This window comes from Tachypleus tridentatus, chromosome 2, assembly GCF_004210375.1.
Source record: "Tachypleus tridentatus isolate NWPU-2018 chromosome 2, ASM421037v1, whole genome shotgun sequence".
Classification (NCBI taxonomy): domain Eukaryota; kingdom Metazoa; phylum Arthropoda; class Merostomata; order Xiphosura; family Limulidae; genus Tachypleus; species Tachypleus tridentatus.
In genome coordinates, this window is record NC_134826.1 from 64406595 (window position 1) to 64432802 (window position 26208).

The 26208-nt window shown below is 32.7% G+C and overlaps 2 protein-coding genes across 5 annotated transcripts in view; one reads left to right on the forward strand and one right to left on the reverse strand.

Moving 5' to 3' along the window:
• Positions 1-4467: 4467 nt before the first annotated feature.
• Positions 4468-8246, reverse strand: LOC143244011 (protein FAM43A-like). Of its 2 annotated transcripts, none has more exons than XM_076487950.1 (2): positions 8095-8246; positions 4468-6676 (listed from the first exon to the last, which is right to left on the reverse strand). In XM_076487950.1, exon 2 carries the CDS (start codon positions 6432-6434, stop codon positions 5517-5519), a length of 918 nt encoding a protein of 305 aa, XP_076344065.1. In that variant the 5' UTR covers positions 6435-6676; positions 8095-8246; the 3' UTR covers positions 4468-5516. The 2 variants fall into 2 exon arrangements, with proteins under 2 accessions (XP_076344065.1, XP_076344064.1); XM_076487949.1 differs by lacking the exon at positions 8095-8246 and adding an exon at positions 6825-6973.
• Positions 8247-13105: 4859 nt separating this feature from the next.
• The window catches only part of Mccc1 (Methylcrotonoyl-CoA carboxylase 1), a 38568-nt gene continuing 25465 nt past the window's right edge, over positions 13106-26208 (forward strand). For all 3 annotated transcript variants that reach the window (XR_013024867.1, XR_013024868.1, XM_076487952.1), the window contains exons 1-8: positions 13106-13177; positions 15478-15521; positions 16369-16517; positions 19690-19907; positions 20594-20741; positions 22170-22291; positions 23170-23281; positions 25042-25123. Coding sequence is in view for 1 of the 3 variants with exons in the window: in XM_076487952.1 (XP_076344067.1) it covers positions 13131-13177; positions 15478-15521; positions 16369-16517; positions 19690-19907; positions 20594-20741; positions 22170-22291; positions 23170-23281; positions 25042-25123 (922 nt within the window). In the remaining 2 variants the exon portion in view is untranslated. The remainder of the gene's footprint in view (positions 13178-15477; positions 15522-16368; positions 16518-19689; positions 19908-20593; positions 20742-22169; positions 22292-23169; positions 23282-25041; positions 25124-26208) is intronic.

The window sequence follows — 26208 nt, forward strand, 5'->3', positions numbered from 1 at the left end:
ATCAGATGAAACTTTACATTTGTGTATACAATTTACAGTGTTAAATTTAGTTACATTAATGTAGATTATAGTTATTTATAACACTAGATAGATTTCATATGTAACATTCAATTCCTTTACATGTGATACATCTGCTTTGGTGCTAGATAATTCGCTTAGCAGGCCCAGCTTCATCAAGTGTTCTTGGAATACGGGCTGAAAACACCGCTAATCCGAGGCAGGGTGGGTATAGTGACTTTTTGTGGCTTGTCTGTCACTCTTGGCCCGGCATGGCCAGATGGGTAATGCACTCGACGTCGTAGTTCGAAGGTCGCGGGTTCGAATCCCCGTCACACCAAACATGCTCGCCCTTTCGCCATGGGGGCGTTATAATGTAATGGTCAATACCATTATTTGTTGATAAAAAAGTAGCCCAAGAACTGGCGGTAGGTGGTGATGACTAGCTGCCTTCCCTCTTGTCTTACACTACTAAATTAGGGACGACTAGCGCAGATAGCCCTTGTGTAGCTTTGCGCGAAATTAAAAAACAAACAAAACAAAGATATCGCTACTATAATATCAATATCGCGCTGTCGACAATTTACAAACTCAGACGTGTATGAACCTGGGAGTTTGTATTAATTAGATATTTTGTAATTTCAGATCCATCAGAGATTATAATTTAATATACAAAATTATTACCACTTTTCTTTCACACAATTCTTGATGTTTAGAGACTATCAAATGTCCCATGCTGGTACAGCGGTAAGTCTTCGGATTTACGACGCTGAACTCATGAGTTCGATTCCTCAATGTGGTTTTACTATAAGAAAAAACACACACGCACACTGTATCAAGTACTTTTATGTGTGTGTGTTTTCTTCTTGTAACGCTTTTGTACAGAGCTGACAAAACATCTAGATGAAATCACTTATTTTCTATGTGAGATACATAAGGGGCCACATCAATAATTACTGTAAGCATTTACAATATTTATATACACGTTTTTACCTGTGCCACTGAAAGTGAGAGAGGTTATGTTTCACCTTTACGTGTGTTATTGGTATGAGTGTGTGTGTGTGTGGGGGGGGGTAGTGTCAGAGGGATTACTCGAAAACGGGTGAACAGATTTGAACAAAAGTTAGTACAAATTTGAATCATAACTGAACTCAGAAGTGATTAGTTTTTGGAGGGTCAAGGTCAAAGGTTAAATCAATATTTATTAACAAGGGGAGCGATTTTTTTAAACTAAACAAAGACTATCCGTGCTCTGTCCACGACAAGTACCGAAATCTGCTTTCTAGTATTGCAAGTCCACAGACACCGCTGTACTAGTAGGGAGGAGTGACTTCCAGCTTTAGAATCTTTGCTTTATTTTTTAACAAAAACTGGAGTCTACGTACAAAACTTACTTCAAGAAGCATCTTTAATTAAATCAAATTTTTCATCGAGTCAGTTTTTGGAGCTTCAGGCCATTTTCCTCACCTTTCAGCAATAGTTAATAGATGTCAGTATTATGTTAATATCAACATAGTATTTCTGATACGAGTTCTAATGATGAAGTTCTCAGATTCGAAACGTTACATGTAAACACACAACACTATTTGTTGGAAAACCAGCATTGTATTCTTTATCAGTATATAAATAGATAGATGTCTAGGCTTTGGTTTTGTTTTTACCACTGTACAGTTATGTTTCCTCATGTTTAACTTCAAGGCTTTCTATTTGAATTATCAGCACTTGCCGTTTCCACACTGAATAGACTGTAAAGTTAAAAAGTCAGATAAATTGATACGCTTCAATTACTTACATACACGTTTACAAATACCATTCTCTTGAATAGAACCTCATCTTGCATTCAACTTTCGTAAAATACTTTTATTCGTGTATATTTTGAAACGACGCCAACAATTTTTGATTCTTAATGGAGCCCGTTCAAGCTACATTTGCGCCATCTATAAAAAATAACAAAACTCGTAATCGCCATATAAATATCTCAGAAATTGTTACTTTTTTCTGTCTTTCACGCTTGACTTCCTTTATGGTATTTCCCACTTTTATAGCAGAAAAGTTAAGTGGAAAATGCATGGTTATCATTTTCAAGTGAAAGCTAAACTGATATGATTTCCTCACAGGCTATTTTTTTCTCTTCAGTTCTCAGTTTCTTTATCTTTCGTCTAATAATGTATACATATATTTGAAATAAACAGTTTATTTAATAATCACGAACTAGCATGCTTTTAAATAAAAACCACACACAACATACAAAATCATTTGTCATTTCGCAAAGTGTGTAAAGTCGACATCCTTGGAAATATCTCTATCATAATTTTTTATTCCGTTGAAGCATATAATTAACTGAATATGAATAAAATATATGTATTGGTCATCAACATTTTACTTGTTCTCCCGACCCCTTAAAACTTTTCTTCAATAGTGGGGCACATCATTTGCCATAAACCTATATTTCCTATTTTTAAATCGTTAAAGAGAACGGAATTGTGGGTAGCAGGCTGCGCGAGATCTAGAAAGGGAATGTGTACTGCTGTATGACTTCCTTCTTCTCAAACAGTTTGAATAATTATTCTTCATTTTGTAAGTAATTCAGTACTACCATAATTTATGACTTATCTGCTTAAGTGATACGTCATTGGAACAACGACGAATGGCTAAAACAGTCCTCTTTCTCTCGTGGGAAAGTGTCCTTATGTCATGAAGAAATATATATTTATACAGCCTAAAATTATCAAGTATTAATAAACATTGCTTCCTCCCTAGAAAAGAAAATCCTGGTGAAAGGCACCTGATATTTTGATGTCGAGGTTAGAGTGATCAGTCATGTTCCTATATGCAAGGGGACAACGTTTGGTTGCTAAAGGTCAGAGCGTTCGTGTTTTATTTTGCAAGCTAATGTACTTTAATAACCTCCAAATAAAGATTAATTCAGTAATTGAAGTCCATATTTCGTGTCATTAGAACAATCCGTGTATTGGGTTGTGTTACGTTCCCTCGCGAATCTTCACGAGGGTTGGAACAATGTCAGTCCATGAAAAATAAATCAGTGAACCATATGTAAGCACATACAAATATACAACCTCAATAAATATACACTTATGTTCCCAGGATTTTCTATACGACCTAAATCCTATATTCGTGATACTGCAAGTTGCACCACCACGTTCCTCATTAGTATATATAGAAACATATACATAATAACATCGAATCATGCTTCATTGCAGATGTTATATAAATGCTTCAATTGAGATTAGCAATTTTATGACAAATTTTATAATTTGTTTTGAATTTCGCGCAAATCTACTCGAGGGCTATCTGCGCTAGCCGTCCCTAATTTAGCAGTGTAAGATTCAAGGGAAGGCAGCTAGTCATCACTACCAACCGCCAACTCTTGGGCTACTCTTTTACCAATGGATAGTGGGATTAACTGTAACATTAAAACGTCCCCACAGCTGAAAGGGCGAGCATGTTTGGTGTGACGGGGATTCGAACCCGCGACCCTCAGATTACAAGTCAAATGTTTTAACCACCTGGCCATACCAGGCCCAGATTGTTTTAAATCAGTTCCAACTGCAACACAGGTACGTAAAGGTTCTTACAGAGAACCGTAGTGTGCTTTAAGCAACGAATGAGCGGTTGATAGAGGAACGTTGTGTGCAATAAGCAAGTAACAAACAAGTGCTGGAAAAGTGTATTCTGCAGCAAATAAACACATGTACACTGGGGTATCAAGAGCAAACAGTCAGTAAATGAGCAAAACTGTAACTTTTGGTTTCATCAAAATTAAAACTAAACATATATAATCGTGATGACGAGAAAACCACCTGAGGTAAAAATGTATCTCAGAACGGCTGATATGGGTGTTAACACTTTTACTGAGAAGGTCGAAACCTTTTGATATGGGTGTTAACACTTTTACTGAGAAGGTCGAAACCTTTTGATATGTGTGTTAACACTTTTACTGAGAAGGTCGAAACCTTTTGCTCTTTTGACTACAGAGTAAGATTTGATAAATTAATTTTTGCCACACATTTCGAGAAAACAAAACAGCAACATATGATTCGATTCTTTATGTCAAAATTACAAAGTAGTTATATTTCCAATAAATAAGCAGACAGGGTATATCTAACAAGTTTTAAACTTTGAGTTTTCTTCCTATTTAGTTTTGATTCTTCACACAACTTCTCTCGACAGTAGACACTGACCCGGCATGGCCAAGAGAATCATAAAATTAAGGTCAATCCCACTATTTGTTGGTAAAAGAGTAGTCCAAGAAATGGCGGTGGGTGGTGATGACTAGCTGCCTTTTCTCTAGTCTTACACTGCAAAATTAAGGACGGCTTTGCACGAAATTCAAAAACAAACAAAACACACAGTAAACATTACGCCTATAGTCCATTGTGTAGCTCTATGCAAAAAGAGGTATAATAACATGACACACCGTAAGGTTTCTCGTCGAAATCCAAAGAATTAATTAAGTATGAATATGTTTTATTGCTTAATAGTTCGTTGATAATGCATTCATTTAGAATAGCTTTACTTGGATGTTTTCACTGATTGTTTTAGCTCAAAGCTGCACAATGGGCTACCTGCTCTCTGTCTACCGTGGAGAATCGGACCCTCGATTTCTTATTTTTCTTTGTTCTTGAAATTTCAACAAAACAAATGAAACACTTTTTTTCTCTCTTTCAGCTCTCCAATATGGAGTAAAGAAAAGCTTTATATATTGTAAAAGAAAAACAAGTTTCGAAATGTAGAAGCGTCCTAAGCATGAAGAGTCATGAATAATATTGTTTCAGACCAAATAAATTATTGACAAGTCGTCTTTAGTCAAGATTTAAACGAGAGGCAAAAAAAGGTCCATTCCAATAAATTCCTAAAAGTCCCTCCAGTGGCACAGCGGTATGTCTGCAGACTCACACCACTAGAAACCGGATTTCGATACCCGTAGTGGGCAGAGCACAGATAGACCATTGTGTAGCTTTGTACTTAATTTCAAATAAACAAACAAAACTCCTAAAAACAATAAATGGCTTAAAATATTTCAAAAACTCTAAGCACTTAATAACTATGGTAAAAGATGATCCTTATGCACGAGTTAACTAAAAAGCATCATAACGTTAAAAGTGCAAATTAATTTATTAAAAAGACACTAAGCTCAACTTGTTTGGAGACACCCTTTCTGATAATGTTGGGGTAACATACCCCCCATACACCAAGCTCAACATGTTTCAAGGGATTCTTTCTGATAATCCTGGGGTAGAATAACCCCATACACAAGGCTCAACATGTTTCAGGGGACTCTTCTTGATAATGTTCAGGTACAATACCCCCTTCGCTTCTTAACGTAATTTAATCGAAATTCTCCATGGATTTTTGAAACAGTTGAATTTTTTCGTGTTTCTTTTTTGCTGTTTGTCTCATTTGGTATTCAGCATTTATTACCTACAGAACTATTGCTGACGATTAAAAAGGAAACACTTAACGAAAAGTTATAGTTTATCTGGTTGTCTTGCTGAACCTCATTCTTTGTCTCCCGAATAATCAGATTCGGTTGAAAAATCGTCACTGTTTGCTTGAGCTCCGTCTACAGAGTTTGGTGACTTGGGATCCTTGATGCCCGTCACTTCCTGTACACTCGTGTCACTCCCTTGCACAGCATTTGAGAACTGATTAGACAAGGAGCCAAAGTCACCTGACAGCACATCCACAGATGGCTCGAGATCCGAAATAAAGGAGTCAGAAACCAAATCGTCAAATTCTGAATCCATGTCGTCATCGTCTTCTTCCAACTCTTCTATTGAGGACAGTTTTGGGGCACTTCTTACTCGCTGTAGAGGGGGTCGGAAGTTAGTTGACCCCGTGATGAGTAGCTGCTTCCGGCGTGGCATGGTTGGGAGAACAGACAAGGAATTGGCCACTGACAGTCGGTTGTTTTGTCGGCTAAGCTTTTCCCGTCGGAATTCTTGGAGAGCATCGGTCAACTTGAGATTCAACTGATTTACCATTATCTGAGCATTTTCTTCCTTACCGCACAAGATGGCGTGACAACGAAGTTCCTGGTTAAGACGGCGAGTTGCGTGTCTGTACACCCAACAGAACACCCGCGGGTACTGAGGGTGGACTGTACAGTAGGTGATGCGATTAGCCCAGTACTCCATCAGTCCGTATTCTTTGGTCATAGCCTTCAGCCCCGAATTACACACGGTTAGGGTCATATAAATATCCTGCTTAACGTTGGTATGATAGTTACTCCACAGAGTGGCTAAGGCCATATCCACGCATGTGTCTCCTTTACCCCAAGGCGTGACCACGTTCCCTAAATACACTGCTTTATAAGTGGAGTCACATTCGTTGATGGAAATAGATCGTTTATTCCAGAATTTAAGTTTCAGTTTAATGTGGGACGTGGAGAATGGTAGAGAAATTGACATGATCATTCGTTGTAGAGTAAACAACCGAACACCGCGTGTTTATTTACGATGTAACTTACTTAAAGTGGAAGGGAGAAATCGCTTCTACTGCTGCTAACATTAGATGTTTAACTTCGTTTCAGTCGGAAGTATTTATAATATTCAGCGACTTTGCCTTGTTATAAACGGATGCTTCTTAGCTTGTTCCTTCCTCATAGGAGCTGTGTTCGCATAACCATCTTCACTGTAAAATCCCCTCTGTCATAAACCTAAGTAAGTAAAATAGAGTCAGTATGGAGGTTACTAAGGGAATAAAAAAAAAACGAGAAGACAATAAATCACTAACTACATTTAGTACAGAACTAGCAAAGTTTGTACATTTTAGGCCAAATACATAAGGTTGTTAAAATTACTTACGCGTCAACTCGAAAGCACTCTTACAATGTCCATCTGCTTTCCACTTATACCTTCTACCTAGAAGTGTGACGTCAGAAATCAAGCTGATTGTGATTGGTTTCAATTTATGGCTGTTGTCAGTACTTGGAAAGTTTTATAATCCTGTACTTCTGAGAGCGCGTAGTTTTACAGCGTAACCATAAAGTCAGAGCTCAAGGTCGTGTAGAGCAAAACAAAACCAGTACCTAATTATACCCTTCATTATGAAGGAATTAACAATTGTTTTAAGCATTTACTTTGATTCTGCTAATTTTATAAAAATAAGCAGCTAAAAAAATGACATTTTTTGAAATACGCTTTTAAAACGTGGGATTAACTCTCCGTTTAATGACATAAATGTTTTGTTATATTCACTTGGATCCTGGTAGAGCATGCTAGAATTCAAAGTTCGATTCCTGCGTTAACATAATGTAAGCCCGTCATGGCCAGGTGGTTAAGGCGCTCGACTCGTAATCTGAGGGTCGTGGGTTCGAATTCCCTCCACACCAAACATGCTTGCCCTTTCAGCCGTGGGGACGTTTTAATGTTACGATCAGTCCCACTCTTCATTGGTAAAAGAGTAGTCCCAAACTTGGCGGTGGGTGGTGATGACTAACTAGCTGCTTCCCTCTACTGTTAAATCAGAGACGGCTAGCGCAAATAGCCCTCGTGTAGCTTTGCGTGAAATTTAGAAAAACAACAACAAGGTATTCGGATAATTTGGAATTGTACAGTTTTCGTTTCTCTCTTTGATTTTTAATAAATGCAACACCCCTTAATTGACTTACCTTATAAATTCAGTAAGTAGTATTGATAAAATACAGCAGAATACAGTGTAATTAGATTATAAATATAAATTATGATTTAAACCAAGAACTTTTAGCCTCATTCGAGTTACTATCAGTAATTAATTAATCATGTTTAACTTATAGTTGATAATAATTGATTTAATTTCCTTAAATAGATACGTGTATCCTACATTTTTATAAGTAAACAACAATTATCTTACTAGTACATTAAATTTAGTTAATATTTTAATTGAAAAGAGATCATTCAGCTATTCAACTTTTATATTTTAATCGATGTGTTCTGTTAGGTTTATTTGTAATAAAGCACATAACTGCAAAATGACATATTTGTGCTCTGCCCACTATGGGTATCGAAATCCACTTTCTAGTGTTGTAAGCCTGCAAATTCAAGTATATTAAAATTAACCATACTAACAAGGAATTTCCCTAATGATAGCACGTACCTTGTTTGGTCAAACTTCGCTTAGATCATATATTTTTGTTTGTCATGTGAGGTTACTATTTTTCAACACTCTTCCTTTCCCCTATGCTTAGCGGTAAATCTGAGGGCTTATAACACTAAAAATTTATTCTCAATATCCGCAATTGGAAAAGTACAGGAAGCTTTCAAACAGCTTCACAACACCCAACAAAATCTTCTCTTTAACCTGCGTGGCAGTGCTGCTATCTAGTGGATGTAATCTCACAATTTTGATTCGTATCCACATTAACGAATTAAGCAAGACATACGACACTGTAAACATTAGGTTCTACAGCTTTGCTAAAACTGTGTTAAATGCTTGGGCAATTATAGTTAATCACATATTTGGGTACGGATAATAGAAAAAATTGAAACCGAACAAACATGAAAACTGAACTGTAATAGCTGACATACACGAGCGCATATGTATATAACTAGTACATTTGATGCTATGAAATCGGTAAAATAAAGAATAATTTGGCAAAAATGGATTCAACTTTTGTCATACATATTCATTTTGAAGTGAAACCTTGAATTATATACATATAATTTATATGTATCCTTCTCACACATTGCAAAGTATTTCCATTCTGGACCTTTACATAAAAATATTTAGGCTTAATTAATAAATAATTTCCATTTAAGAAATGTTCCCCATTGGCTTAGGAGCATTGTTGTTTTTGGAATTTCGCACAAAGCTACTCGAGGGCTATCTGTGCTAGCCGTCCCTAATTTAGCAGTGTAAAACTAGAGGGAAGGCAGCTAGTCATCACCACCCACCGCCAATTCTTGGGCTACTCTTTTACCAACGAAAAGTGGGATTGACCGTAACTTTATAACGCCCCCACGGCTGGGAGAACGAGCATGTTTGGCATGCCTCGGGCGCGAATCCGCGACCCTCAGATTACGAAGCGCACGCCTTAACGCGCTAGGCCATGCCAGGCCGGTTTAGGAGCAAGTCCAAAGGCTTATAACGTTAACATCCGGGCAGTTTACATATAGCGAGCATACCAGGAAAAACGAACAGATAATTTGCAGATATAACAAATGTCACGCTCGACAATGACACAGCTTTCAGGCCAGCCACTCATCCTGCGTAAGCTTTTTATCCTGTTTTCTCCAGAAAGTAATTAACTTTATTTCTATAAGCCTGACTTTCAAGTTTTTTTTCATTAATAATAGTCAAGGCTTTATAGTAATAAAATACTTTACTGTTTTGTGTGTGTGTGTGTGCTTAACATAATTTCTCTAGTATTCTTAAATTTCCAACTAAAGTTACATCTATGTACTGTACATTCCCAAGTCATCTTATAAATTCTCACCGAGTGCAAAGCGTCAAAACTGTGTACGAATGATACAATTAATTCTGATACTGATTCAAATAAATGATTTTTAAATGCATTTACCTTTTCTTAATAAATATAAAAACATAATATAATCTTTACTCGTGATTTCAAATTTATGAAATATACTCGGTACAATTAAAAACTATGTTTTACGATATATTAATCCCTTTAAAACAATGGTTATACTTTTCCAGAATATTGTGCTAACGTTGCTGTGTGCTTACAATCGTATATACTCCAACAATATAATGACACCTTCGTTGCACGCTTTCAATTTCTATATTTCAACAGTATAATGATTTCCTTTTTGCACACTTACAGATTTTTACTTCAACAATATAATAATATTATCCGTGCAAGCTTACAAATATGCACTTAACAAAATAATATTGTTACTGCATGCTTAAAACCGTGTACTTCTACAAAATAATAATATTATTGATGCCTGCTTAGAACAGTGTACTCCTATAGCATAATAATGTTATGGTTGCCTGCTTACAACCGTATACGTCTACAATATAATAATATTATTACTGCATGCTTATAACCATGTACTTCAACAATATAATAATATTATTAGTGCCTGCTTACAACCGTGTACTTCTACAAAATAATAATATTATTGGTGCCTTCTTACAACCGTGCACTTCAACAATATAATAATATTATTAGTGCCTGCTTACAACCGTGTTCTTCTACAAAATAATAATATTATTTATGCCTGCTTAGAACAGTGTATTCCTATAGTATAATAATGTTATGGTTGCCTGCTTACAACCGTATACTTCTACAATATAATAATATTATTGCTGCATGCTTATAACCATGTACTTTTACAATATAATAATATTATGGTGTCTGCTTACAACTATGTACTTCTACAAAATAATAATATTATTAGTGCCTGCTTACAACCGTGTACTTCTACAAAATAATAATATTATTGGTGCCTTCTTACAACCGTGCACTTCAACAACATAATAATATTATTAACCGTGTACTTCTACAAAATAATAATATTATTTATGCCTGCTTAGAACAGTGTATTCCTATAGTATAATAATGTTATGGTTGCCTGCTTACAACCGTATACTTACTTCTACAATATAATAATATTATTGCTGCATGCTTATAACCATGTACTTTTACAATATAATAATATTATGGTGTCTGCTTACAACTATGTACTTCTACAAAATAATAATATTATTAGTGCCTGCTTACAACCGTACTCCTACAGTTATTGGTGCATGCTTACAACCGTGTACTTCTACATAGGATGATGATTCAGCTGTTGTATATCTGAACTTATAACATTCCTACTACTTCACTGTTACTGTAGGTGTACGATTAGAAATATTTGATCTTCATCTTTTGTCTTATTTTTTCGCTCAGTGAAGCTGCATGTTTTATATAGGAGAAAAAATATATTTAAATGTGGATTTCGTTTTTACTTTGTTACGTTTGATAGATGAGACCAGACATTTCCACTTGTAGGTGGGTGTGAAACTGGAAGGAGGAGTGAATTTATTCTACTTCAAATTAGACAAAATGGAAAATATTTGTACAAGAGGAATTTTTCCCTGAACTGAACACTGGACTATACCAGGTTGTTTTGTCCTCAGAAAAGCTGTGAACGTTTGTTGAGAAAAATGGGTAGTAATCATGTACGTTCAGATATCCATGGTGTTTGTTCGTAGTTAAACACAAAGTTACACAACAGGCTACCTGTGCTGAACCAACCACGGGTACGCTGGTTTTAGTGTTAATAGACCACAGACTTTCCGTTGTGTCACTGGGTGCAAGACATCCAATCGATGTATACTTTACAAAGAGTAATGTCTAGCCTTAATTTCATCTTAAGCCTGACATGGCCAGTTGAATAAGGCACTCGACTCGTAATCCAAGTGTTGCGGATTCGAATCCCCGTCACACCAAACATGCTTCCCCTTTCAGCCGTGGGAGCGTTATAATGTTACGGTCAATCCCACTATTCGTTGTTAAAAGGGTAGTCCAAGAGTTGGCGGGGGATGGTGATGACTAGCTTCCTTCTTTCTAGCCTTACACTGCTAAATTAGGGACGGCTAGCGCAGATAGCCCTCGAGTAGCTTTGAGGAAAATTCAAAACAATCCAAACCACTAGCATAATGCGCAACAAAGATTTTATAACAGGATTAATTAATATCTAATAACTCAAAGAAAGAAAAAACAGTGGTTGGAAAGAGATATTTTCTCCTGATAATGACTGCTGAAATGTATTTGTCACTGGAACCAAAGCACTAAAAAAGAAGTAAAGATTGCAAAATTATGGTGCCAGGAAATCCACTTTTGAACGTGACAAGAAAAAAATTCTCGCTAAACACTTTCTTATCCAAAATTCGAAGGTAAATCGTCATTATTTCTCAACTAAAATAGTACACAGTTATAGCTGACCATTATCCTTCTTCTTCACTCACTTTACGATCATCTATAAAAATGAACCTTTGGTAACAGTTGCACGTACTTTTATTTTGCCTGAAGTGCTTGAACTCCCTCACTTTAGGGGCTTGACATGGCCTAGCGCGTTAAGGCGTGCGCTTCGTAATCTGAGGGTCGCGGGTTCGCGCCCGAGTCGCGCCAAACATGCTCGCCCTTTCAGCCGTGGGGGCGTTATATTGTTACGGTCAATCCCACTATTCGTTGGTAAAAGAGTAGCCCAAGAGTTGGCGGTGGGTGGTGATGACTAGTTGCCTTCCCTCTAGTCTTACACTGCTAAATTAGGGACGGTTAGCACAGATAGCCCTCGAGTAGCTTTGTGCGAACTTCCAAAACAAACAAACAAACCCTCACTTAATATTATTTTGTGAGGAAATATATCGTCTACATCTTGGTTAGCTTGTACAGTTTAATCTTTTTACTTTATTCGTGTTATTGAATTGTAAGGTGGCCCTGAATTTAATATTTATTTGAAAGGAAGGAAGAGAAATTTAACTTTAAGATATTCACAGACATACTGTTAATCAAAATAACGAAACTTGTTCCGGATTCCATCATGTGAATTACCAATTTTGTTCCATAAAGAATTAACATAAATTAGAAGTATTTTTTCATAATTACAGTGACTAAGAGTCTCACTTTTGTATTTTTATTATGAAACTGGGTTTTGACAAAAAAGTGGGCATCTCGTATGCATTGTTTATGATTGTACTTGTTTTACATATTCAAACCTTAAATACTATTATATTGCCAACAAAACCTGAAATCTAAAGGGCAAAGTTTACAAATAACATGCAGTTGGAAATTCAAAAGTAATTTGCGAAAGGAACATTTATTGTAGATTAACATTATACTTTTTCAAAAGTCTCCAGCTGGTACAGTGGTAAACCTACGGATTTGCAACGCTAAAATCATCTATTCGATTCCTCTCGGTAGACTCAGCAGACAGCCCGATGTAGCTTTCCTATAAAAAAAAAAACACCCACATACACATTTTCAAATTTCAAAATGGAAAAAATAGGCTGTCGTACCATAAGGTTTATAAATTATTACATGTTAATTAATTATAGGTACGTGGTAATTATTATTGGTTATAAGAGTTTAAAACGAAAGTATAAATTTAAATGATAATGAAGCAGTATATATATATATGAATTATCATCAGAAAAATGTCCGCTAGAGAGGGTAGTAATCTAAAATGGCAGCTGTTAGGCTGTCTTCTTTGTATTCTACGAATAGAAATAGGTAACTTGCAGTGTCCAACTCATTATTATTTAATTCAGAAATATGTTATTATTTCATAAAGTTACATAGTTAATATTATCTAATATAAAAAATGTTTTAGCCTTTACTGTGCTTTATCGTCTCGTTCTTAAAAATGAAAGTAAATGTTCCTCCCTCTTTTTTTCTGGGTCAGTCTATATTTGCATTCCTGGATCATGCTCAGATAATTATGAAGGAGAAGGTCACTTGTTTTTTTTCATTTACATTATTAACTAGCATAGGTTTTAAGTTAGGCGTAATACTGTAAATTGTAATTTATTAAATCGTTAATAAATGAATTGACTAAGGTTTATTTTTTATTATATTAACGTAAAAATAAATATACTCAGTCACAAGGACCACGTAGGATGAAACGCAATTTCCTATCTAGAATTCAAAGCATTAAATATTATGATTGTTTAAGCTTTCGCACCTCTATCTCCAAGTGCAAGTCATAAAAATTGTGGACAGAATTTGAAATAAATATTGATCTTAATTGGAAAAAATCCCTATTAAATATGAGAATTATCCAGAGGAAATAAAATTTGATTGTCAGCGTTTTTCTGCACAAATAGCTGTCTTGAATATTAAGAGGTATAATTTCACATGCATCAAAAAAATATTTCAGTATTAAAACTTTTCCATATAAGTTTTATAATTAGGCTGCTTTACAAATAAATATTTAAGATTGCCATGTCTTGAAATTCTCGGCCAAAATAATGTGTTGTATTGGGGTTCGTGAGGTTTAAATAGTTTATCAAAATCTTAATTTATTTGTATAGTCCACACATATTCATTTGAGTGAAAAGAGTAAGTGTTACACTCAAAAATTGATATGGAAAGAATTTAAAATACTGCTGGGCACAAACTGTCTGAGAGGAAAGAAATGAGTAGCTTTGTTTGCAGAACCATCAGCCACAAGTAACAATAGACACATAAGCAAAAACCCTTGTTGTTCAATCTTAAAATAATTATGTAATCTGTGGTGTTTTTTTTTTTCTTTTCACCTAAACAGTAACTGAGCAGAAGGGGCTCCAAAGTTTTGTGACTTAATTGCACGCCTGTAAGGATCTAGTAACATAATGCAAACTTATGCATACCAAGTATTTAGTATTCCAAGTAAGATTATCATATTGTAGAAGGTTAGTTCAAACTTACTATGATAACTGCACTTAAAGAATTAACTATTTGTTAAAGTATATTGACTTTTTTTTCAATAGCCTTGCAATATAAAGGATATATGTTCTAACATCTTTACTGTATAGTTTGCTAGACATTAGATCTGTTTCCTTTAACTGTCTCGTCATTTTGTCAGTGCAGGTAAAAGACTAGTATTTGAAAGTAAGGTGCATAAAGTATTTACGTCCCAAGCTCTTACACAGGAAGAGGTCTAAATTGTGGTATAACTATAAACAATTATGATTTCATTTTTCACAATGTAGTTCTGTCATAATTGACTATTTGAAAAAGAAATAAAATAGAACACTCAGTTTTCAGAGTAGAAGAGATTTTGTTTAATTAACTATATCAAAGAATACAAAGTACTTTATTGAAACAAACAAGGTGTTTTTACAGTTTACTCTCTTATACTGTGCTTTTTCAAAGATTTAAATTGCTGTTGAAGCCTATATATATTTTCTAAAGTCTTGTTTTATGGTTGAAAAGGTCTTGAAAGCAAGTTATTTTATAATCTAAGACCTTTCTTTTCTCTCTCTACCCCCTCCCCCAGTTTTTAACCAAATGTATTACTTACATTGTAGATATTCATAGGTACTTTAAAGTCTTCTATTATTAGAAAGTTATTTAACAATACTTATATGAATGTTGCAAGTAGTATGCCAATGTTAGTTTCTTTGAAACATTTTGTCATTTCTCTTTAAAATTACTAAAATAAATAACTTAAAATTTTAAAATATTGATTGCATTTTGTAAACTGATGGTATTTTATCAAATATCACCCACCATTTTAAACTCTGTGTACTTTAAGAATGACTCTTCCATAAAGACGTATTTAATTTTTTTCAGGGGGGGGATATTCCAAAATGAGTTGTGTCATAAATGTGTTTACTTTGTATCTCAGAACAGCTGGTATGGGTATTAACAATGTTACTGATAAGGAGAGAACAACATTTCAACCTTTCTAGGTCATCTTCAGGTTAAGAAAGAATGTGACCTTTGATGGTGTTTACTTTGTTCCACTGTTTTTTTAAGTTAGATTTTGGTTAAAAATATGTTTTTATTATGTTTTTACATATTCCAACTTTTTTTTCTGCATTATGCAGATGGCAGTCTATCTTGAAAGCATGGGCCAGGTACCAGTCATCAGGTGAGAATCACTTCATAAGTTTGTTTTATGAGTCAGTAGCAAAGAATAGTAATAAACAATAACAAACTTTCAAAGGTATTTTCATAAGAATATAAAATATGCATAGATACCTGAAGATAGACAAAGGTATGGTGAATCATTTTCAACATTAGACTTGTATTAATCACATAGATTCTGAAATATTAATTACTGAGTTATAATCATTTACTGTGTGTTAATCGTAGCCAGTGTATAATTTCCCATACACTCATTTAGTTCATCACTAATCATTATGAGTGCACATTTAATTATTGTGATGCTACTTATTTTGATTTTTAGAAAATCATTTGAGATATATACATTAAGTCTTTTATTATAAACTTGTTCTGAATGTACATCTACCATTTTATAACTCAACTGAGACAAAAGGAACAATACATATCACTTCCTGGGCCCAGTAACCATAACATGTTAATTAGATAACACTTTTGTGTGCATAAACCTGTTTGTAGCAGGTTTTTAATGTTTTAGGACATTAATCAATTGCCTATGATCAAACTTGAGCTCAAGATCCTTGGTTCTTATAACATTTTAAGATCGATGCTGTATCACCTGAGCTATAAATGCTACATATTCCAAACAGATGAACTCCACGTCTTCACTGTAAGAAAGGCTTTCAAAAGTGTGAAGAACAAAGTTCTTGAGATTTCAATAAATGTTTGAAATCAACTCATTCACAAGCTAATTGCCAGGGATTTAATAGTTTTCACTTTTTATTATCTAACTGTCTATATAATGTCTGTAAATTATATCACATGTATGTTTGATATATGTAATAAAGCAAAAAAAGTTTTTTTTTCCTATGTAGATTCTGGACACTTTGTTCCTATAGAAAAAGTATTAGTGGCAAACCGTGGAGAGATAGCATGTCGTGTAATAAGGACGGCTAAAAAACTTGGATTGCGAACTGTGGCAGTTTATAGTGATGCTGACTACAATTCCTTGCATGTTGGAATGGTATGCCTATGATATTTTTTATATGTATATTAATTCTTTCATGGTGGGTTATGGATCAAATACTATGTCATTGGGTTTGTTGACTTGCATTCAAAAGTTTATTGAATTTATGCCAGTAAGTTTGGAATCAAATTATAGATTATAATTCAAACTTTAATATTATATATAAGTTAATTTCTTAATTTAAAAGCAATTATTAAAAGAACACATCCAAATTTAGCTTTTAATGAGTCATACGGTATGTTGAATACAACACTGTTTAAAATTAAATGTTTGTGATGTCAAAATACTAAGTCTGTAGTTCTGTACAAATTAGGAATTCAAATTGCTAATGCTATCAAGTTAGAATATAAAATAAGAACCTCATATATTTTTGTTTTGTTCAGATGTGGCTTATGTACAATTTCAAACACAGTGGCCTCATTCACTTCTTTCTATCTTTTGAAATGGTACTTTATATACACTTCAATATATGAAGTGGATAACCAATCAACAGCTCAGGATGTCCCCAGAGTGATTTTCTCAGCTTTTTTAATCTTCGAAAAGGCTATCATGTTCTTTTGATCCCAGAGTTTAATGAAGTAGGTTGTGTCTTTAGTCTGCTCAAAGTTTCATATTTTTTAAAATCTAAATACATCTTTGCTACTGAGCTTAATATATTATAATGTAATTCTGTGGTGTAATTTTATTGTTATTCAACTGTATATATAGAACCTAAAAAAAACTTTGTTCGATATCCTCCACGTGTGAGATTTTAAAAGGCTCAGCAACCAAGCACAAAGATCGTAGTGAGAAGAGATAATTGTTTCCTTTACTTCTTGATTTATCGTTCAATGTTTTAAGAAAAATAAGTTTAATAATTTATTTCTAAATAATAATAATGTATAATAATTGAAATGTGACTATATATTGCAAAATATAGGTCCATGAAAATATAGCCAAGATGAAAGACTAAAGGTCATTTTGTATTATTGGGAGCATAACATGAGTGAATGTGTACTTCATCAATGCAAGTTATGTAATGTTAGCTAAGCATGACTGGAAGGTCAATATAATAAATAATAAATATATTTGTAATTATATAGTGTTATGAGGCTTAAGCTCCTTTGTCTAAATATTTGTATTTTTGTGTTATAATATGTAGTCATTTTAGCACAAAAAAACATAACTTGTAGTTCCTAATTTTTTTTATGATGGTTACAAGGTTGGTCAATTGACAGACCCTGCATAGTTAGAGTATAGAAAATAAAAAATATGTAGTCTTACTGAAAACAAATGTTTGTGTATTTAGGAGGTTTTAGAGATTACACAGATAATATTTGATATTTTTAAGGCAAATAATAGTTTTTGTAATCATAATATGAAATCACTTTGCTCTGAGACTAGTAATGAAGCAGACTCTATTTTCCCAAACAAGTCTTTTGGAAAAATATTTCATTAAAATATCTGATTTTCTTGCATACAATTTTCACTAAAAACCTACCAAATTTTGTGAAAATACACATACTGTACCAAAAGTTACAGTGCAAATACTTAATGTGTGCAGTGTAGACAAACTTGTATATTATACCAAGCCCATAGTGAAAGGGTTAAAACAGTATAAATAAAACATCACTACAGTTGAGCTAATAAAAACCAATTTTACAAAATATAACAAGAGAAATCCAAATTAAAACTTTCAAACAACTAGAATACAAATTTTGTGACTCCAAAAAACAATTAGTAAATTTGTGCCTTCCCCTAGGTCTGTATACAAATGTTGATAAACAATCCCTCATAAATACCAAAGGAATTATGAAGAACCAGAAAAACCAATTCACCAGACAACAGCACAATATTCCAAAATTATACTACTTGTCAAAACCAATAACAATATTGAACAGTTATGAGCAATAATTCTTTCTAACTTGTTTTGAGGATCGAGGAAGACTATTTATTTAGTGGTTATGCCATTATGTTACGTCTTATGTGACTAACTATTACCATACATCTATATGATATTTCACAACATTAACACTTGAATGACAACACGAGGAGAATCTAGTGTCAGTTTCTTAATATATATTTACTCAAAATCACTGTGTTTTAGATAGGAAGTGAGTTATGACTTTTAAGGTAGCAAAACATTTATGGCTGAAATACACCACAGAAATAATAATAAATTAATGCTAAACAAAACCATAACAAAATAAATGCAGATTTTGCTATCTTACACATTAGCTATCCAGAGCTTCTCTGAGCTTAGGAGCGAATAGATGAATAAAGCTTGTCATTTCATAATACATACATACTCAAATTCAATGTGCTCTAGGTTCAAGGTGACTTAGCAATATAACAAAAATTATTAATTGAACTAAACAGGAGAACGAATAATAAATGAATGGTAAATAAAAAAACCTAAAAGTAGTGTTTAAGAGTATAAATGTCACTTGCCTCTGATATCAGACAGTGAAGTTAATTAAGAAGTTGTTGTTTTTTTTTGTCAAAAGGCAGGGATGATTGGAGAACAAGAATACTATGCTAGTTCATGTTCTCCAAATATGTCTTTTCACGAAAGTTGTTCAAGCCAACAGCTAGTGTTTCTGTGTTCCATCAGTAAAGTACACTATATTATTTATTTATTGGTACTTTTATTGACAATAGTGGTTATGTAGTTTCAAATGTAAGCACTTTCTGTTTCTGTACTGGTGTTGTAAAGATTATTTTGCATTGTTAACTTTACATATGTATTTAGGTTTGTTTGGTTTGTATTTAATTTCACACAAAACTACACGAGGGTTATCTACACTATGTATTTAGGACTAACGAAAATCTCCTAACTTGACCTAACTTTATATTATTGGAGCAATGGCAAAAAACATAATTAACAGTGAAAGAACTCTTAAGTAAACAGATCATTATAATCTTTATAAATATAAATTTAAGGAAAGTAATTTTTATTGGCTATTCTGATTGTCAGGCTAAATTTCATTTTCACATTAAGTATATAGCCTGCTGTGATTGGAAGTTAATATTGATTATTGAAATGTTATGAACTGATATCACAATTTTAGTTTAAGCTATTGTAAATACATCCAGGTAATCAAATAAGGCTTAACATACTAACTTTTGTTACTGTTATTACCAAGAGTAAAGGCTTCAACACTATTGTTTTAATTGTTTTGTGCATCAGGCAGATGAAGCTTACAACATTGGTCCTGCTGCATCTCAATTAAGTTATTTGAATCAAGAAAGGGTTATTGCTGTGGCTAAGCAAGTTGGTGCTCAGGCTGTACATCCAGGGTATGGATTCCTGTCTGAAAACACTGAATTTGCAGAACTCTGCAAAAAATCTCAGTTGATTTTCATTGGACCTCCAGCTACAGCCATCAGGGACATGGGAATAAAAAGGTATGAATCCTTTCTGTTTCAAAAGTTTGATATTGTTTGAAATATAAAATAATTTAACAGTTGCTCCATTATGTGTTTCCAAAATTAATTTTTGTTAACTAGATTAAAAGCTATTTGAAAAAAAATTAAATTGCCAATTTTTATTTGGTTTTGTTTTAGCTGTATTTCCAAATGTTGTTTTCCATTTAGCTCAAATAGCAATTGACTCTTACAACTGAGGATTTCTTATATTAAGAAGGCAGTTATCTCTATTTTCAATATTGCAACAATCCACTTATCCTCTAGTGCAGTGGTTCCCTTGAGGGTGCGAGATAACATTTGTTTTGGCCACCTTCACCTTTATTCTTAAATACATAATTACTGTGAAGGATGCAAGAACATATTAAAATTTTTTAGGGTTGCGGGGCATAAAAAAGGTTTGGAACCACTGCTCTAGTTGTGCATGTCTTGTTCTTTTCTGAAATAAATTGTTGTTTCCAACCTGTGGGTTTTTAGTAAACTTTTAAGTTAAACTTCAGGATTGTGCACTTAGAATGTTTTATTGTTATTGATGAAACAAATAAATAAATAAAATTGAACTAATATTTTAAAGCTAACGATATATATATATATCTGGATCTGAATAAATGGATATTTATTATATGATTATTCTTAAACTTTAATTTATTGGTATGTTTTTATTAAAGCACCTCCAAGAAAATAATGGCTGCAGCTGGAGTACCTGTTATAGAAGGTTACCATGGTGATGATCAATCTGATCAGAATTTGAGAAAGGAAGCCAAAAGGATTGGTTTCCCAGTAATGATCAAAGCTGTTAGAGGAGGTGGTGGAAAGGTAAACAAGTTGACATAGATATGTTTAATTTATACTGTCATTTCTTCATATACAGTAAGATTTTTTTTTCTTGCCACTAATATATTTGTTTTCCCAGAATGGTGCTGCTGTTTGATGATTTGATTGAGGCATAATTAGCACAATCTATACAATAAAAACATAAGTAGGTTTTGTTTTGGGGCTTGAGCTGTAAGTAGATGAGTGCAAAGATTATAGAACAAGTGAACTCCAGCACGTGGGTGATATAAGTGTAAGACTTAACATCAATACACGAATCTTGTTTATACAAGTAACTAAAGGCTGTGTGTGTATATTTATTTAATTTGTACATGCACTGTAAATTGTTTTATGTACATCAGTTCATATGGATTGCAACTTTCAAAAACTTTTGAAAAGTACTGTTTAGATCTTGTACTACTAGTTCTAATGAGGCCAGCTGAGAAGTTTTATTACTATCTGGAAAGTAAATATTTTATTTTTTCTCTAACATTATTGTAAAAATATTTACTATTAGTATTGCCATGTAGATTTTGTCAAAATGACGCATGTAGTTTTTTAAGATAAGATTCTATAAAATAACAATTATCTAATCTTTTAAAGCATGAAAAAGGTTACCTAAATGCTTAAAATATGTTACCGTAGAAAATATTAACACTTTTTTTTTTAAAAAAGCAGTATCATGAAACACGTTAGAACCTGGAAAATTTTGTTATTTGATTGATTTGAAAGAAAAATATTTTGTGCAGTGTAGATAGTGGCCACTGCACATGTACAAAATAATTCTAACTTTTAAAAGTGTAAGAATTGACATAACTGTTTAATTATATTATTAATTTAGAATTTTAGTTGGTTGAAGCAAACAAAAAACTTTGAATTGTTTTGTTATCCAGCAGTTGAATGGAAAATTCACGCTGGTCTTATTCTGCTGTAAAAGATTTTATTGGTGTTGGATATATGTGATGTTGATCTTATCTGAAATAGTATTATCTAAAAAAAATAAAATAATAGATCACTATATAATACTGTAGGTACCATGAAATACCATGTATTTCAAACAGTAGAATTATAAAATATAAATATGCTCAGTATACGCGAAATATACTAAAAATTACTAGTTTTCTTTAGCTGATAATTTGCTTTTTTTTGGTTCTGTCTCTGTCAGTAGTATGTCCTACTATAGTAAAATAAATTAATTGTTAGAAGAAAGGATCATTCTTAGCTTGCTATGCAATTAAATCTAAGCATTGTGCTAACAGTCCATTTTATTTTAGTGTTTTATGATCTTTTAGAAATGTATCTCTTTAATTTTTTTTAGCTTATTTTGTTTATGTTAAAAAGGTATTGTTTGAATTATAACATCCCTCTTTAAAGTTGTAGAATTATTAGTGTCTGATTGTTGGGTTTAACCAATAATTAAACTTTCCTCAGGGCATGAGGGTTGCAATGTCAGAAAAAGAATTTGATGCTCAGCTTGAATCAGCTCGTAGGGAAGGTATGAAATCATTTGGGGATGATGCCATGTTAATTGAAAAATTTGTTGAAAATCCTCGGTAAGAAAATTTGAGATGTTTGTGTCCATTTTAATTATAGTTTTATTTTGATTCATTTGTAATAACTATAGTCTGTCTTGTTGAGTTTTTAATGTGAACATATATGTGAAAATATAAATCTGTATTTATCTTGCTGTAAAGGTTAGTACAACAAAGTAAAGAGAACTTTTGAAGTGTGCACTTCAGGAAAATAGATTGGTTTTAGTTACACAAATAAAAAACAAATTGCAGCTAAAGGTTCAATACCTGTGACCATAATTTCTCCACGCACACACACACGCACTTGAAGAGCTATTTCAGTATTATTACTTTATTGAACATAAAACAATGTTAAGCCAAATTTATGAAAACTAAATATAATGCCACAATCCCACATAAAAACTATTCATATAACTTTAATTAAGGTGCATTAAGTAAGCATTAATTAAGTTAACCCTAAAATGTTCCCAAGCTTTTAGTTTTTCTGTCATTATAAAAACAAGCTAAGTGTTTTATTCGGTTATTTTGTTCTTAGCTAAACTTGGTCATCAGAAGTTGATTTTGAACTAGGAAGATACTAGCTTGACCATTTTCATGTGGTGATTAAATATTAAAAGTGAAGTAGCTTAACAAGTGGACAAAGATAGTGGTGCCTAAAATCACACGTCTATGAATATAGGTTGCTCTTATTTGTATTATTTATATTGTGGTTAACTTTTCTTTTATAAATTATAGTAACATAAAAGATATGAAATATCCAATTTCTTGTATAACTCAACTGAAGATGAATTATTTTATAAATTATAGTAACATAAAAGATTTGAAATATCCAATTTCTTGTATAACTCAACTGAAGATGAATTATTCTACTTGCATATACTACTGATGTCTATTTTAAGCCATGTGGAAGTACAGATATTTGGGGACCATTATGGAAACTATGTTTACCTGTTTGAAAGAGACTGTAGTGTTCAGAGGAGACATCAGAAAATAATAGAAGAGGCTCCAGCTGTAAGCAAATCATTTTTATTAAATCAGCAGTAAACTGTTATAAACTGAACTGTTATAAAATTGATAAACTGTTACAAAGCTCAACAGGGTCTTCTTTCTCTGTTGATTTCTCTAAGCCCCTTCCCTTGGCTGTGGTTTCACTAAATAGTAGATAGGGATAGTGGGAATCTCGTTAATCCATTCATGCGTGTTGTTAATTAGATTATGTTAATTTTGTGAATAAAATTATTCACTTTGTTTTTATTAGATTCTTAAGTATTGCATTAAAGAGCTCTTTTTATAAGTAACCTGATCATATCATCAACTTCGAACATTTTTGTTGATTTCAAATATAAAAAACAAAAATGAAACAGATTTAACACAAAATGTTTAGTTTCAAAGTGCTATTGGTCATTTGGTGCTCTGCATAGCTCTCCTACAAAAACTTTATGTAATGGATATGTTTTGTCAGCTATGATTGTTTTTACATTATAATGTCCAACATGATCTGTAGAAATTGTACACTGGTAAATTGTGCAGTAATTCCTGTTTAATTGATATTCATTGAAATGGTACACTTGTTTTTTCCTGTTCCTTTGTTGTGATTCACTTTTCTAAATTCTGTTCCTGTTGCTGCTGAAGGTTGAGAATCATATGACTTATTTACTATGATTATTTAAGATGACACAAATCACATGGTTTTGCTTTAAAAATAAAGTGTTACATTATTATTTATAAATTGTACTATTTTTACAATAGTTTTACATTTGGAAGGTATAATTTAACTATAAATAATCTACCCTATGAGTACAATGACAACCATGACAAATGAAAAACATTGTTATCATTGTTATTTCCTATGCGATACAATTTTCAATGTTGTTGATATCAGTAGCTTAGAAATTATGGTTAATTTTATTCAAATATAATTAATGAAAGGCCCCAGTTTGTTTTGAAATGTTAATATATGCTTTTTCTTATTTATCCAATATAGTTTAAAAACTACTTCTTTTACTATTCTGCTTTCTCTTAATAACCTTTTTTTATAAAACCATTCTGCTATAAGATTCTTGGGACTTCAGTGACTCATATATAAGTGCTCAGTTCAGGATGTTTGATAAGAAATATATTCTGCTGTTTCCAATACTAAGTGTTTTTTTAATGTTTCATTTGTTATATTTTAGTATAATGTGAAGAGGTGCTGTTTGACATCTGAAAGTTGTTGGTCAGTTATTTGAACTTGTGTTTTAATTTAAGCTTATAATTACTATATTGTGAAATACAAATTGACTACAGGAGAAATACTAGTGGATTTCAATACTTTACTGTTATTTTTCTGACTGTGACTGTACTGAAAAAAAAGGCATCTTTAAAATATTTGTAGTACCCATAGGTGTTATTTATCTTGGCATGGCCAGGTGGTTAGGGGGTTGGTTCCATTTGTGATCTGAAGATTGGAGGTTTGAACCCTTGTCCCACCATACATACTTGCCCTTTCAGCTGTGGGGGCAGTGTAATGTGATGGTCAATCTCACTGTTCATTGATAAAAGAGTAGCTTAAGAGTTGATGGTAGGTGGTAATGACTAGCTGCCTTCCCTCTCGTCTTACACTGCTAAATTAGGGATGGCTAGTGCATATAGTCCATGCTCGACATTTAAAATAACCAACCAACCAATCATTGTTATTTGCCATGTGATACCAATATAATTGATGAGTAGCTTATAAAATGATTTAAACATTTATTTTATCTTCTATAACTACATTCTGTATTTTCCTCTAGCCTGGTTTGACACAAACAACTCGGCAGCAAATTGGGGAAGCAGCTGTACGAGCAGCAAAAGCTGTTAACTATGTAGGAGCAGGTATGTTTACATAATTTTCTATAACTTTTAAGTTCATGTCTGTTCAAATGCAGTATATAACTACAGTAACTCTTTCCATATGGGGGTCATCAAATTTGACCAACCTTGTAACCACAGTCATCAGAGTATTCATACTGTAACTTAATATTTTTGTGTATTTTTCCTAAACATGGCAAGTTTTAATTGAGTATTTTTATTAAATATTTGTCTGTGAATATTTTGAGAGAGAGGGTTGACTGCTCTGATTACATATGATTTACATATTAAATTTGGAAAAACTTTCCTTTTTCTGAAATTTTTCAGGCTGTATTTGTCTAACTTTTAAAACCTCCTAAGTAAATATTAACTACTTCTTTTTAATTAAACTTTATATTTTATGTGTTGTTTTTCTATTTTAACTTTTCATTTACTCTGTCCATCTAATCAGCATTGTACCTTCCATGTAAAAAATACAAAATAAATTTACTCTTTTTTTCTTTCTATAATGACTGCATATTGCAACAAGAAACTATGTTTATTCTAAATAGCATAAAGCTTAGAACAGTTTACATTTGTGTGAACTTAATTGTATGTTTTATTCCCTTCTGAACTGTGAATCACTTAGCAAATATGCAGTTTAAGTTATCATATTAAATGGGATAATGCATGAGCTGTTTGAGGGCATATAGCAAATTGTTAGTATTAAACTTAATTGAATTAGCATAATTTAACCTAATAAGTTTTTAATTTATACATTTTAATTACTTCTATAACAATAAAAAATATAGTAATCAACTTTCACCTCTTGTTCTTTAGCTGTGAAATGCCAATTAAATTTAGTACATGAAATTTTTTTTTACTGAAATAATGGCCATAAGAATATAGAATAATGACAATGCAACTGATGTCCTATAACAGTTATAATTTAACTGGTTTTCTAAATATGGCATATGAGAGCCATAAAATAATTCTCCAAATTTCTTGATCTGAAAACCACAAGAGAAAGTTTCAAATTGAAAATACTTAGTACCCTCTGATGAAAGCAATGTAATATAATATATCATTAAACAGATTAAAACATTGTCTTTGTGTAGATTATAAATGAC

Coding starts and splice junctions, on each gene's coding strand:
- LOC143244011 (XM_076487950.1), bottom strand. CDS start 6,434: ATGATCATGTCAATTTCTCTACCATTCTCCACGTCCCACATTAAACTG.